The sequence below is a fragment of the Apodemus sylvaticus genome, chromosome 8 (assembly GCF_947179515.1).
Source record: "Apodemus sylvaticus chromosome 8, mApoSyl1.1, whole genome shotgun sequence".
NCBI lineage: Eukaryota > Metazoa > Chordata > Mammalia > Rodentia > Muridae > Apodemus > Apodemus sylvaticus.
In genome coordinates, this window is record NC_067479.1 from 97,921,778 (window position 1) to 97,934,998 (window position 13,221).

General features: G+C 39.9%; 1 protein-coding gene across 6 annotated transcripts in view; it reads right to left on the bottom strand.

Moving 5' to 3' along the window:
* Positions 1-12,948, bottom strand: part of LOC127690621 (protein polybromo-1-like) — a 131,136-nt gene extending 118,188 nt beyond the window's left edge. For 5 of the 6 annotated variants that reach the window (XR_007979174.1, XR_007979173.1, XR_007979172.1 and 2 more), the window contains exons 1-6: positions 12,777-12,948; positions 9,660-9,799; positions 9,332-9,455; positions 6,788-6,940; positions 4,262-4,359; positions 1,259-1,403 (exon numbers count right to left, since the gene is read on the bottom strand). Coding sequence is in view for 3 of the 6 variants with exons in the window: in XM_052190166.1 (XP_052046126.1) it covers positions 1,259-1,403; positions 4,262-4,359; positions 6,788-6,940; positions 9,332-9,379 (444 nt within the window). In the remaining 3 variants the exon portion in view is untranslated. Of the gene's footprint in view, positions 1-1,258; positions 1,404-4,261; positions 4,360-6,787; positions 6,941-9,331; positions 9,456-9,659; positions 9,800-12,776 lie in introns of those variants that run through there. The other variant, XM_052190168.1, reaches the window with a different exon arrangement.
* Positions 12,949-13,221: the final 273 nt, after the last annotated feature.

Genomic DNA, 13,221 nt, shown 5'->3' on the forward strand with positions numbered 1-13,221 from the left:
TTTAACAAAATGTATTAAAAAAGCAAGAAAATTAAAGTCAATATTTGATGGTAGGAACACATTCAAACACAATGTTAACTACGAAACCTAAATGGATGAAAGAATGAAAAGTATGAGTACTGAAGTTTTAGTACCATGCTGAGCTACATAGTAAGACTAACTTAATCCAAGAGTTGAAATACTCTAGTTAAAACACAGGTTATGGGTGAGCAGTGGTGGCACACACCTTTAATCCCAGCACTTGGGAGGCAGAGGCAGGCGGATTTCTGAGTTTGAGGCCAGCTTGGTCTATAGAGTGAGCTCCAGGACAGCCAGGGCTACAACAGAGAAACCCTGTCTCGAAAAAAAAACAAAAAACAAAAAAACAAAACAAAACAAACACAAACAACTAAACAAACAAAACACAGGTTATAGGGCTGGAGAGATGTCTCAGTGGTTAAGAGCACTGACTGCTCTTCCAGAGGTCCTGAGTTCAAATCCCAGCAACCACATGGTGGCTCACAGCCATCTGTAATGGGATTTGATGCCCTCTTCTAGTGGGTGTCTGAAGACAGCTGCAGTGTACTCATATAAATAAAAAATAAATATTTAAAAAAAAAAAAAGGACTAGGGTTTGGTTCTGAGAACTCACATAACAGCTCACAACTATCTGTAACTTGTTTTAGAGGATCTCTTCCGACTTCTGCACATGCACTTACACACATACAGGCAAATACTCATACACACACACTTTTTAAGTTACTAGACATGATGCATGTACCTATAATCCTAGTATTTTGAAGATGGAGGAAAGAGGATCACCAGTTCAAGGTCAGTTTATAACTATATAGTGTTGGACATCAGTGAGCTGAGCTCAACACCCCCAGCTGAGCTGTTAAGAGCGAACATCCTGCAGCTCAACTTGATTCCTGTTTCCCGCCTGCCCGCTGTGGTAGGAACTTCCCAGGTGCCTGACTTATGGCTATGATTGTTTTTTCCTGTTGTTTTTCCTGGCCTCTAGTATATATTGCTGGTCCCTCAGTAAAGCTTTGCCATTTGCTTACTGAATGACCTGAGTCTGTGTCTTCTGACAATCCATCCCTCAGACCAACACCTGATACTTGGTACCACAGCAGCGAGGATGCTGTCTTACAGTATTCCCAAATTAAATAAATAAAAAATTTAAATGTAAAAAAAAAAAAAAATTTAAATGTAAAAGATTTAAAAAGAAAAAAACAATTATAAAATTAGATACTTTCCAAAACTGATACTTTCTTACCTTATAATAGGCCTTTGCATTGTTAAAAAGCAGCTGGAAGTCAGCAGTCAGCAGATTAACATCATCATATTCTTCCATAAGTTTCTGTTGGATTTTCATCAAGTCAATGGGCTGAGAAACCACTTCATAATAGTCTGGTTGATTTCTGTTATAATTTAAGTATTTTTAATGACACTAATTCAAAGCATATAAAAAGTTTTACTTCAAATCTATCTGTGTAATATTCAACACATGAAGTGACAAGTCTAATTACAAATTCCCCAAGAGACTCTCCCTCATTACTAGAAAGTAAAAGGGAATACCAAAAGCAAGATGAAGGTGTACTCTCTTTTCAAAATATATATTAATCATACAAAAAAATGAACATGATGATAAGGTTTATATGTTAAATACCTAAGGTTAAACATAAATATAAGTATCTAAGGGTACCAGAACTAAACCTATGTGAATGGTATCTTCTATAAGATTTCCTCATTTCCAAAATGGCTCACAACAAAATTCAAAGGTCTTTTTAAAAATTACACAATGAGCCGGGCAGTGGTGGCACATGCCTTTAAACCCAGCACTTGAGAGGCAGAGGCAGGCAGATTTCTGAGTTCAAGGCCAGTCTGGTCTACAGAGTGAGTACCAGGGCAGCCAGGGCCAGAGAAACCCTGCCTCCAAAAAAAAAAAAAAAAAAAAAAAAAAAATTACACAATGAGTCAAGCATAGTGACACACCTTTAATCCCAGCACTAAGGAGACAGAAGTGGGCAGGTCACTATGAGTTTGAGGTAAGCCTGGCCTACACAGTGAGTTCCAAGACAACTGGATCTACATAATGAGACTGTGTCCTGAAAAAAAATTAATAAAATGGGTTATTTTTCCTCATTTAGTGATCACAGAACCTTTTCTGGCCATGTACTATTATATTAGTTATACTACTTCATAATCAACTAATAAACTTAGAAAGGAGACAGATGCTTACCAAATGTAAAAGATCTAAAACTGTATCTAAGCACAATGGTATAAGAATAATAAACACAAAGATCAGACAGTGAGGCTAGGGATGTAGCTCTGTGGCAGGGTTCTTGCCTAGGATGAGCATGGCCCTAGTTCAACCCTCAACACCACCAAAGGGGAAAAGAGATGGAGACCCAGGATAGTGACAAGAGATACACGCTGAAAAGGAGAGACACAGGGGGATAACAAAGCAATTTCAGAGATAATATGAGAATTAAGTTCCTAAGATAATTTCTTGGGGCTCATGACAAGCAAACCTAAAAATGATCTGAGTGATTACTTTCTGAGTTTCCCAAAAGGGTTATTTAGCTCTTTTTTAGATGTATAACAGAAAAGTGAACACAGTCAAAGCATGTCATTGTCATTAATGGTTTAATGCCTTTGGAGAGCTTATAGTCATTCTTCCATTATATATATTTGCCTTAAAAAAAGAAGTTTAAGTATGTCATAAAAGTTCTAAGAACATGAATCAGCAAAATGCTCAACAGGGAAGGACAGTGCCTGGCTCCTAAGCCTGACAACCTGAGTTCAGTCTCCAGAACCTCAATAGTGGACGGAAAACCAACTCCTCCAAGTTGTTCTGTGACCTCCAGACATGTACACTTGAATGAGTTGTGCACAAAATTTGTAATGTTGAAAACATCCTGAAGAACTTATTTTCCAAAACAATTGAGTAAGCACTGACATACGTTTGAGTACTAATGTCATACAATCAAGGGACCACTATTTAAAACCAGGAAACAAATATATTCTGCCAGCTATTCCAGTCTTGTCCTTCACAATGAAAAAATCAAGTACAGAAATCCTGTTTTCATTTTTTTCTCTTAGTTGCCTTCATCCTAAGTAGCTATTCAGCTTTCCTTGATTTTCATATATTTTTGAAGATTATAGAAGATTACTTTGTAAAGCATTACTCAACTGGAGTGTTTCTTCTGGTTTTCTGTTGAAAATCCAGCCCCGCTCCAGAGTCTGGTAGAGATGATGTGGCTATATCTCATGCTATTTTACCAGCTCACACAGCTTTTTCTAAATCTGATAAGGTTACTTCTGATCATTTGAACATGGCAGTGTTTGCTAGGTTTCTCTACTGTTTCATTTGACCTTAATAAGGAAATACATTCAGAAAGCCCATTCTTAGTCATACTTTCAATTTATTCATTTATTATTTTTATATGGATTCCTGAGTTACTACTTTACCAAATGGGTTAAAGGCTATAATAATAGGAACGATTATTATTTTTGAGACAGGGTCACACAACTATGTAGGCTAGGCTGGTCTTGAATTCACACACATCTACCCACCTCTCAATGCCACCACATACAGCCTATGTTATTATCAAACTGCTTCAATGTCTGGCAAGTGGGTGTCCTTTTTAGGGTAGCTTCAATATTTTGTTTTAATTTTTCATGTTTTGAGACAGGGTTTCACTATATAATCTACGCTGACCTAGAATATACTATGTAGGCCTCCCAGTCATGATGCACCTGCCTCAGTCTCCTGAATGACAGGAATATAAGCAAGAACCATCATGCTCAGCTGACAGTTTCTATTTTCTCTGTTCTTCTAACATGTTCTCATCACTTTCCATGTACTTGGTTATTTCCTGACACCAAACAGTTCTCCAGGATCATCCCAGTCTCTGTTGAGTGTTGTATGTGCACATTTTATGCTGTGTCAGTGGGAAGAGCAAGGGAATATAGATATGCTTATAAATAAATATACTTTTAAATATCTCCGAACCGACATACATTAAAAACCATGAAAATCAACTCCTGCAATTTCTCCATATGCACAATGTAGCACGCCCACACATATGCACACAAATAAATAAATAAATAAGTAAATAAATAAATAAATAAGACTGAAATTAAGATTTAAAAAAAAGGCTAAAATTGAACCCAAGACTTAACCCATTCCTTATGAAAAAATACTTAATTACCAAACACTTTAACTTTAGACCCTATGTCAAATCTTCTCACTTATGTAATTTTCCCAACTCACCTCCGATTTGGAGCCCTAATGAACAGCTCACAGAGGAGTCTGCCCTGCTCATCCTTATAGTCTCGGATGGTGTTATAGAGTTCATGGCACACAGCGATCTACACAAAGAAAAGAAAATAAATAACCAAACAACATCCAATGAAGACCTAACAACAATATCTCCAGAAAAAGAAAATAGAGAAGAAAAGGAAAACCTCCAAATTACCCAATGGGATCCCCAAGTCTGATATATGCTGAAAGGACATAGTTTTTAAAATAATGTTTGGGAGGCAGGAGGAGGAAATTGCTCTAATTTAAGGCCAACCTGGTCTACAGAGTGAGTTGTAGGTCAGCCAGGGGTATATAGTAAGACCCTGCCTCAAAACACCAAAAATAAATATAAAAATAAACTAACAGAAAATACTATAAGTTTTTGTAACTTTTTTAAAAAAGATTTATTTATTGTATGTAAATACACTGTAGCTGTCTTCAGACACCCCAGAAGAGGGCATCAGATCTCATTACGGATGCTTGTGAGCTACCATGTGGTTTCTGGGATTTGAACTCAAGACCTTCTGAAGAGCAAGCAGTCAATACTCCTAACCGCTGAGCCATCACTCAAGCCCATTTTGTAACTTTTATTAGATCTGTGTCCCCCACCTTCATTTCCAGTTATTAAGATCACAGGTATTCATTACCAAGTATGATTCTGACTTTATTTTAAACTAAATCAGCTTACTGGATTAAATAATTGTTTAAAAATAATCTAGCTTAAAAATATAAAAGTTTGGGCCAGGCGGTGGTGGCACACGCCTGTAATCCCAGCACTCTGGGAGGCAGAGGCAGAGGCAGGCAGATTTCTGAGTTCAAGGCCAGCCTGGTCTACAGAGTGAGTTCCAGGACAGCCAGGGCTATACAGAGAAACCCTGTCTCAAAAAAAAAAAAAAAAAAAAAAAAAAATCTAAAAAAATAAAATAAGATAAAAAAAATAAAAGTTTGAGGGGCTGGGGAAATGGCTCTTCCAGAGGTCCTGTCCTGAGTTCAATTCCCAGCAACCACCTGGTGGCTCACAACCATCTATAATGGGATCCTATGCCCTCTTCTGGTGTGTCGTGTATTCACATATATATAGTAAGTAAATCAAAAAATATAACAATAATGCTGGAGCCAGAGAGATAGGTCAGTGGTTACAGATACCAGCAGCTCTCTCAGATGACCTGAGCCTGACACCCTGTTGGTTTCCAAGGACATAGCTCAAGGTCTAGGGTGTCTGACACCATCCTTTGGTCTCCGAGGACACAGTGCCTTTACATACAGGCAAAAAAATTCATTCTAATAAAAATACTAAAAAAATAAGTTTTAAAAAATCCAGGGGCTGGAGAGATAGCTCAGCGGTTAAGAGCACTGACTGTTCTTCCTAAGGTCCTGAATTCAATTCCCAGCAACCACATGGTGGCTCACAACCATCCATAATGAGATCTGATGCCCTCTTCTGGTGTGTCTGAAGACAAATCAGTGTACTTACATATAATAAATAAATCTTTAAAAAAAAAAAAATCCAAAGGGGGAGGGGACATGGGATAGGGGATTTGTGGAGTGGAAACCGGGAAAGGAGATAACATTTGAAATGTAAATAAATAAAATATCCAATTAAAAGGAATGATAAAAATAAAGCCACCTAAGCTGGGCATTAAGGACACACAATGTTAATTCTAGTACTGAGAGTCTAAGACAGAAGGATTGTGCACTCAAGCAAGCACATTAACCTGTTAAGCTAACTCGGCTAACTCACTAACTCCTTTCCCCAAGTCACAAACTCTTCATCTTTGAACTTCCTAGTAGGTGCCAGTACTTTCTTACAATTTATTCATTTGTTTATATTCCACACTGGAATCTATGCTTCATGTGAAAATGGAGATAGACTCAAATAGAGCCATATTCCAATAACTCGAATAGTGCTTACAACTTGCTACCAACCCTGACCTGAGTTGGATCCCTGGAACCCACATAGTAAAATGAGAAGCCTTGACTCTCAAGTTGCCCACTCATCTCTACATTCCAGTCACAGCATGTGCATGAGCACACATGCACGTATACGTGCGAGCAGGCAGGGACACACACACACACACACACAATCAGTGCTCACCACATATCCAACACCCCCTTTTTAACATTTATTTATTTAATGTATGAGTGCTCTATCTGCATGTAACCCTGCATGCCAGAAGAGGGCACTAGATCCCATCATAGATGGTTGTGAGCCATCATGTGGTTGCAGGGAATTGAAACTCAGAACCTATCTGAGCAGCAAATGCTCTTAACTGCCTAGCCATCTCTCTAGCCCCTCACCACATATTTTTTGTTGAACGAAAATGCACTGGTATTTTAACACAAAATATTAAATAATACCATTACTGTTAAGACTTTGGCTATAGCTATACCTCTATAAACCTATCAAACCAGTGGGGGTGGGGAAGGCCACGTAGCTAACTGCTTCAAAGATGGAAGGGTAGAATTCCCATGGGAAAGCAGGTAGAAGTCACTTACAGGATCTACAGTTGGAAGATTGGACAGTCTTCTCCTTTTCCTGCTTGGGCCTGGTGTAGGCACAGAATGGTGCCCATCATCAAAGTCTCCACTGACACTGCTGGAAGGAGAAGTAGCTCTTCTTCTCTTGGAACCCATGGAATCCAACTTCTTCTATAAGAAATAATTAGCCAAGTTCTTCTATTTAATCTTCAACAATGTCAACAAACTCTTAGCTGAGAACATATCACCACGTTTCACGTTCATTTAAGATATTTGATAGTTTTTTGCCAGAGGAATTGAACTAGCTCTAAGTTCTTTTGTTACTTTAAGTCCTAGACTTCAATGATTTTTAATCTTTTACTTATCAGAATGCTGTACCATCACACTCTGATAGGGAAAATTTGGCAGAAGTATACACATTTGTATGTCAATAATTCTACGTAAGTCAACCATTTCTTGCTCCAGATTTATCCTGGAATGCAGCTTCCTAATTCATGTAGTCATTTTTTTTAAAGTATTATTTTTGATATCTATAGGTATTTTGCCTGTGTAAGTATCTGTGCATCACATGAGTGCCTGATGCTGGAGGAGATCAGAGAGAGATCCCCTGCAACTGGAAGTACAAATGGTTGTAGGCTGCCAAGTAGGTGTTGGGAAATAACCCCAGGTCCTCTGGAAGAACAGCCAGCACTCTTACCATTGAGCCATCTCTCCAGCCCTCTGGTCTTTAACAGTGTACTGGAAGCATTGATCTCTAAGACCCCAAAGCAGCCAGATAAACATGGGGACTCTAAGTCATTACAATGAGTTAGCAACCTCAGCTGCTTTCCTGAATGACTTACAATTATAATTAATACCTCAGTGGGCCACAGTGTAGAAAATGAAACTAAGAAGCAGTTATGAGGTAAAGGGGATGGACCAGTAAACTTTTTAGCACAGCAGAGGCACCCTCAAATTAACACCTTGAAAATGAATTCTCCATGTAGAGCAGAATTCATAAAAATACCTCTGTGAAACAAAGTAACTTTTTTTTATGTCTGGGAAGAAAGAGCAACTTGTTCACTGAAGCCTTCCATTAAGTCTTTCCTTTCAGTTAGAGATGTACACTATATTCACAGATTTTGGAAAATAGCTTTAAGTCTTACTAGATAATCTGGAAGAACATGTTACACACATGGGTTCTTGGGTAAGGTGTGGACATTTAGAAACACTTGCTCTTAGCTTTATTTAGCTTGACTGACATTTTTGTTTGTTTGCTGACTTCATAATTTTTATTGTTATTTGCAGTACTAGGGGCTGAATGTAGGACCTCTCACATGATAGGAATGTACTCTAACACTGAGCCCTATCACTAATACAAAAGAAACTCTGTGTGTGTGTGTGAGAGAGAGAGAGAGAGAGAGAGAGACAGACAGACAGACAGACAGACAGAGAGTGTTTGTGTGCAGGACACAGGTTGATGTTGGATGTCTCCCTTTAGCACTCCCTCCCCACCCCCATTTTGGACAAAGGGTTGTTTATTAGCCCTGGAGAATATCCAGTTGTCAGTGCCTGAGAGCTGCCTGTCTCTGCCCGCTCTGTGAAGACGCTACAGTCACTACCACCCACACATGGCTTTCATGTGGGTGCTGGGGATCCAAAGTCAGATCCGCATTTTTGCACAAGTACTTTACCCAATGAGATACCTTCCTAATCCTATAAGACACTATTCTTTGGTAGGCACAGTGGTACAAGCCTTTAACTCCAGCACTTAAGAAGAAAGGCAGAAGCAGGGGAAATCTCTGTGCGCTCAAGGCCAGCATGGTCTACATACTGAGTTCTAGGTCAGCCATGGTTACATAGTGTCTCAAATAAAAAGAGGAAAATGAACTATTTTTAAAATAACTTTACAATGTACCTATTTGGGCATAATGTAAGAAATGCAACCATAGAAATAAATTACTACAGGTAAAGGGTATAGACCCAAAGAAGTCCTACAATGCTTATATAATTTAACAGTAGTATCAAACAGTGCATTGTAATTTCAAAGGACTTTCCAAAAGCTAAAAGTAACAACAGACTTGAGTTTCACTCAACTAAATAAACAACAGTAGACCAGTGGCTGCCAGTACTACAAAAAGAAAATTGGGCTCTCCAGGAAATAGAAAGCAAGAACAAAACAAACAAACAAAAATCCATTGGGCAACTAAGAAACAAGAGGGGTCTCCTATCTCTTGCTTTGAACTAAAGTCCACACACTGTTTAAAACAGAACCCACAGTGATCATGTTCATTCTACGCTTTGGTTTATTTCCAAGTGTATTAGTTTGAAATTGGCTAAAAGTGGTTAAAAGCTTCTACAACCTTAGGTCAAGAACACCCAGGTCCTGTTGTTATTTATAAAATACTGCTAACTGATCACAATTCCAAAATTTAATGAAATTAACGACTAATCCTTGGAAACAACCTGATAAACATAGGAGGGACTCAGATGGGAAGGATTATTACAAAAAATTCAGATTGTTGAAGGGGAAAGATAAGTAACGACAGAAATAGGAAAGGGTGAAGATGATCAGTAATTTACCAGCTTTACCAGAGCACAACCAGCACCTCGAAAAGCCAATCTCCTCATTATGTCTGCAGGCCAACTGAAGCCAGTGAGAGAAGGGAGGGCTTTATAAGGGCTTATTCAGTTAGTCTATTCAGAACTGAAAGAGAAGAACAAGGCAGAGAAAGGGGAGATAGGGGATAAATGAGTTACGAGCAGACAGAACACATACACTCAAACAGACTTGCTGCAGAGAGACACAGGCACACCAGTCAGTTCTCAGGTGCACCTGACAGTTCTTTCATTTAAAACCCAATGCTTCCACATGCTTAGAAATGTCTCACTGAGTTTCACCTTTACTCACATGAAATGACTGTCAATTCCAGGAATGACACATGCCTGCCCAAGTGCCCCCTAGTCAATAAGAGCAGAGTTCAATCACAGAGCTGGGATGGAGAGTGAACACATGTGGGAGGCTCACATGTGACACCAAGTGTTGGCAAGCTGGAACAAACCAAGAACGGCTCATGAGAGCAAACTCTACAAAATTCTTCCTCCCCTCCACCCAAGAATCAAGGAAATGCCATTTCTTTCCAAAAGCTCTATCTGAACTGGAAATACACAGCATTTAAGTTTAGCGGGGCTTTAAAAAGTCTTCATGTATGTTGGCAATTCAAAATAACTGCTTTTTATAATGCACTGGAAAACAAATGACAAAAAATGTAAATTATTAGTTTTGAGTATATTGTAATTTTAGATGATACAACAGCCCAGATCCTTTAATCATTAATACACTTTCAAAAAATAAAAGATACAAGAGAAAGATTTTTTTTTAATTTTTCTTATCCAACGTATACATTTCAACATGTAATGTGAAAGCAACAACAGATCCACACTCAGACCCTTCTACCTCTAATTATCTGTACGATGTTAGCCAAACCGCAACTCAGATCTGTTTCTTCATCTTTAGATGGAAACTAGGGCTGAGCAAACAGCTAGGCTAGAAGAGTGGTTGCCAAGCAGACTGAAAGGCCCCGGGTTCAATCCTAGTACCACATGCAACTGGGCATGGTGGTGTACACACGTGATACTAGCATTAGTTCACTGTCATCTCAAAACAAACACAAACAAATAAAAATCCCAAATGAAAACAGCAAAGTACACCTATAGCCTTTTGGCAGTGAAGAAATAACACACAAGAAATTACTCTGAAATTTCAAAGCAAAACTCTTAAGCTCCCTAGGCACAAGAACTGGGTCTTCTTTATTTTTGTATGCCATTCTATAAAATATTGCTGCATATAAACTAAATGTACTGAAAATGCATGAGATGTTTAAAACAAAATTTTGCATCATTTAAAAACAGTCTTTAAGTACTACTTCATATTTCTTTATCCATAAACTGAAAACAAATGATTCTGGGGTTTAATTTAGATGTTAGGATAGCCTTATTTACAGTCAAAAATCCAAGAGTCTGACAACGAATCTGGACACTTGCAGTGCACAATGAATTACTACAGGAGCTGGGGAGAGGGCAAAGTCAAAGTGCTTGCCATTCAAGCGAGCATGAGGGCCTGAGTTCAGATCCCAGCACCCACATCAGAAGCCAGGCATAACTGTATCACTGATGGTACAGAGGACATGGAAAGACATTACGATCACCGGGGTTTGCTGGCGGCCAGCCTAGTCAAACCCCAGCAAACTCCAGGTATAATGAGAGAGAACTTGTCTTCAAAAATAAGGTAGCCCTGGAGAGGTGGCTCAGAGGTCAAGAGCACTGGCTACTCTTCTCCAGGGCTTGAATTAGATTCCTAGCACGCACATCACAGTCTTAACCATCTGTAATTCCAGTTCCAAGGCCCCTCGTCATGTTCCATGGACCTCTAACCTCTACACACGCAGGCATTCAAAGTTAAGTTTTTTATAGAGTACTTAAGTACAAGTATCAAGTATAGCTGCCGAATACCTGACAACACATTAACTTTTAGTATTCTGTGTTTTTTACTTACTATTTACCATTGCAACAAATACTTTAAAAGGTTTTTTTTTTTTTTGGTTAAAAAGATGGCTCAAAGACCAAAACAAGTAGACAATTACCATCCTACTTCTCACAAGAAAAGCACCTTTATCACTGCTGCTCAGAGCCTTTAATAGTTATCTACTCCTTAGTTGTTGTCTTTTGTTGTGGTTTTCTCTCTTTTTCTTTTTGCAATAAGGTCTCATACATACCAAATTGGTTTTGAACTCAGGACTTCAATTTCTGAGCCTCCTACCTCCACACGCTGAATGGTGGGATAACATGTACCACCATGTCCAGTTTTACGTAGTACTGAGGAACAGAACCTAGTGCTTCATGCATACACGAGACACTCCACCAACTGAAGTACATTTCAACCCAACTATCTTTCCCATAAAGGGAGTGATATAAAAACGAAGACAAGGTTAGCAAGTCAGCATCCTCCTTCATGATGTCTGATGTCTTCCTAACAGTCTATTAGACAGGCACATAGCTTGGGGATTTGGGAAATGCACTATTATTTGAGCAATGCTTCACACTCTAAGGTGCATCTGCACATACAGGTGTTACTGTTTTGAACCCAAACATTTCTTCAGAAGATGCTCTCCTCACTTCTCCCACCCTCCAGCAGTGGCACATGCCTGTAAATCCAGCATTCAGGAGACTGAGGCAAGTGACCCGTCCTGAGGTAAATCTAGCCACGGCGAAGATAAACAAGGATATCAATCTTTCATTTTGGATCTTAAAAACTACTAAAGCACAAAAGCTATGTTCCGCAATATTTATTTCGAATCCAATATGCTTCTGAATTACATTTGGGGGAAAAAACCCTACTACTAAATGGGTTAAGAAAGGCACTTATAACCACATTTTTGTTTTACTGCAGGTCTCACTATGAAACTCAAGTTGAATAGAACTTGCAATCCTCCCAACTTGACCACTCAAGCGCTAGAACAGGTGTTTTCCATTATGCCTGGCTCCTGAAGTAATTTTTGAAAAGTCTGGCTTAAGATAGCATATTCCGACACACGCTTTTACAGTTATTCCTACAATTTCTACATCCATTCTATTGTGTTTGTCATTTGCTTTCCAGGAATTTTATATTTTTGTCCTATCTTTCAAGTCAAATTTTCTTAAAATAATAAGACTCACTTCTTCAGAAAACAAAACTTTGAAGCGGGAAATACTTTTAAAACCAGAAAATACAGTTTAAAAACACTCAATTCGTCGTGACGTTACAAATGAGAAGCTTAAGTACCTAGCCTGTAAATAAGTCTGACAAAAAAAAAAATATTCCGTTTGGATAATCATTGGGAAAGAGAAAAAAAACAAAAAACAAACAAACAAACAAAAAACACCAAAAACTCAATAGGGAGTTGCCGAAAGCACAAGAAACCAAAAAAAAAAAAAAAAAAAAAAAAAAAGGAGGCCTTAAGAGGCGGAGGAAAAGAAGAGTTTGCCCGACCTGTCACTGGTTCTGGGGCTAAAGGAAACGTTGACAGCTTTGAGGCCGCCCCGCGACGGGCGGGAAAGCGCAGCGAGGGGAGTTTCCGGGCCCCGGTTTGCCTTTGTCCCGGCGGCAGGTGCGGCCAGGCTGCTGGGCCTGTCCGAGGCCCGCCGCCGAGCCGTGCCCCGCCCCGCGCCCAGCCCGACCAGCGCGTCCGCACCACGGGGCGGGGCCTCCGCCGCGGCTCCCGCCCGCCCGCCCGGGCCGACACAAAGGCCCGGCAGCCGGCCGAGGAGGGGCGGCCCCGCCCGCCCCGGGCCCGGCCTTACCCCGCCGCTTCGCCGCCTGCAGCCCCGGCCGCGGTCCCCGACCGCCGAGCCCCGCCCCGTGGCCGCCACGGCTGCTATTGCTCCTCTGGCCGCGGCCGTCTCTCCAGCACCCGCCGCCCTTACCGCCCTCACCC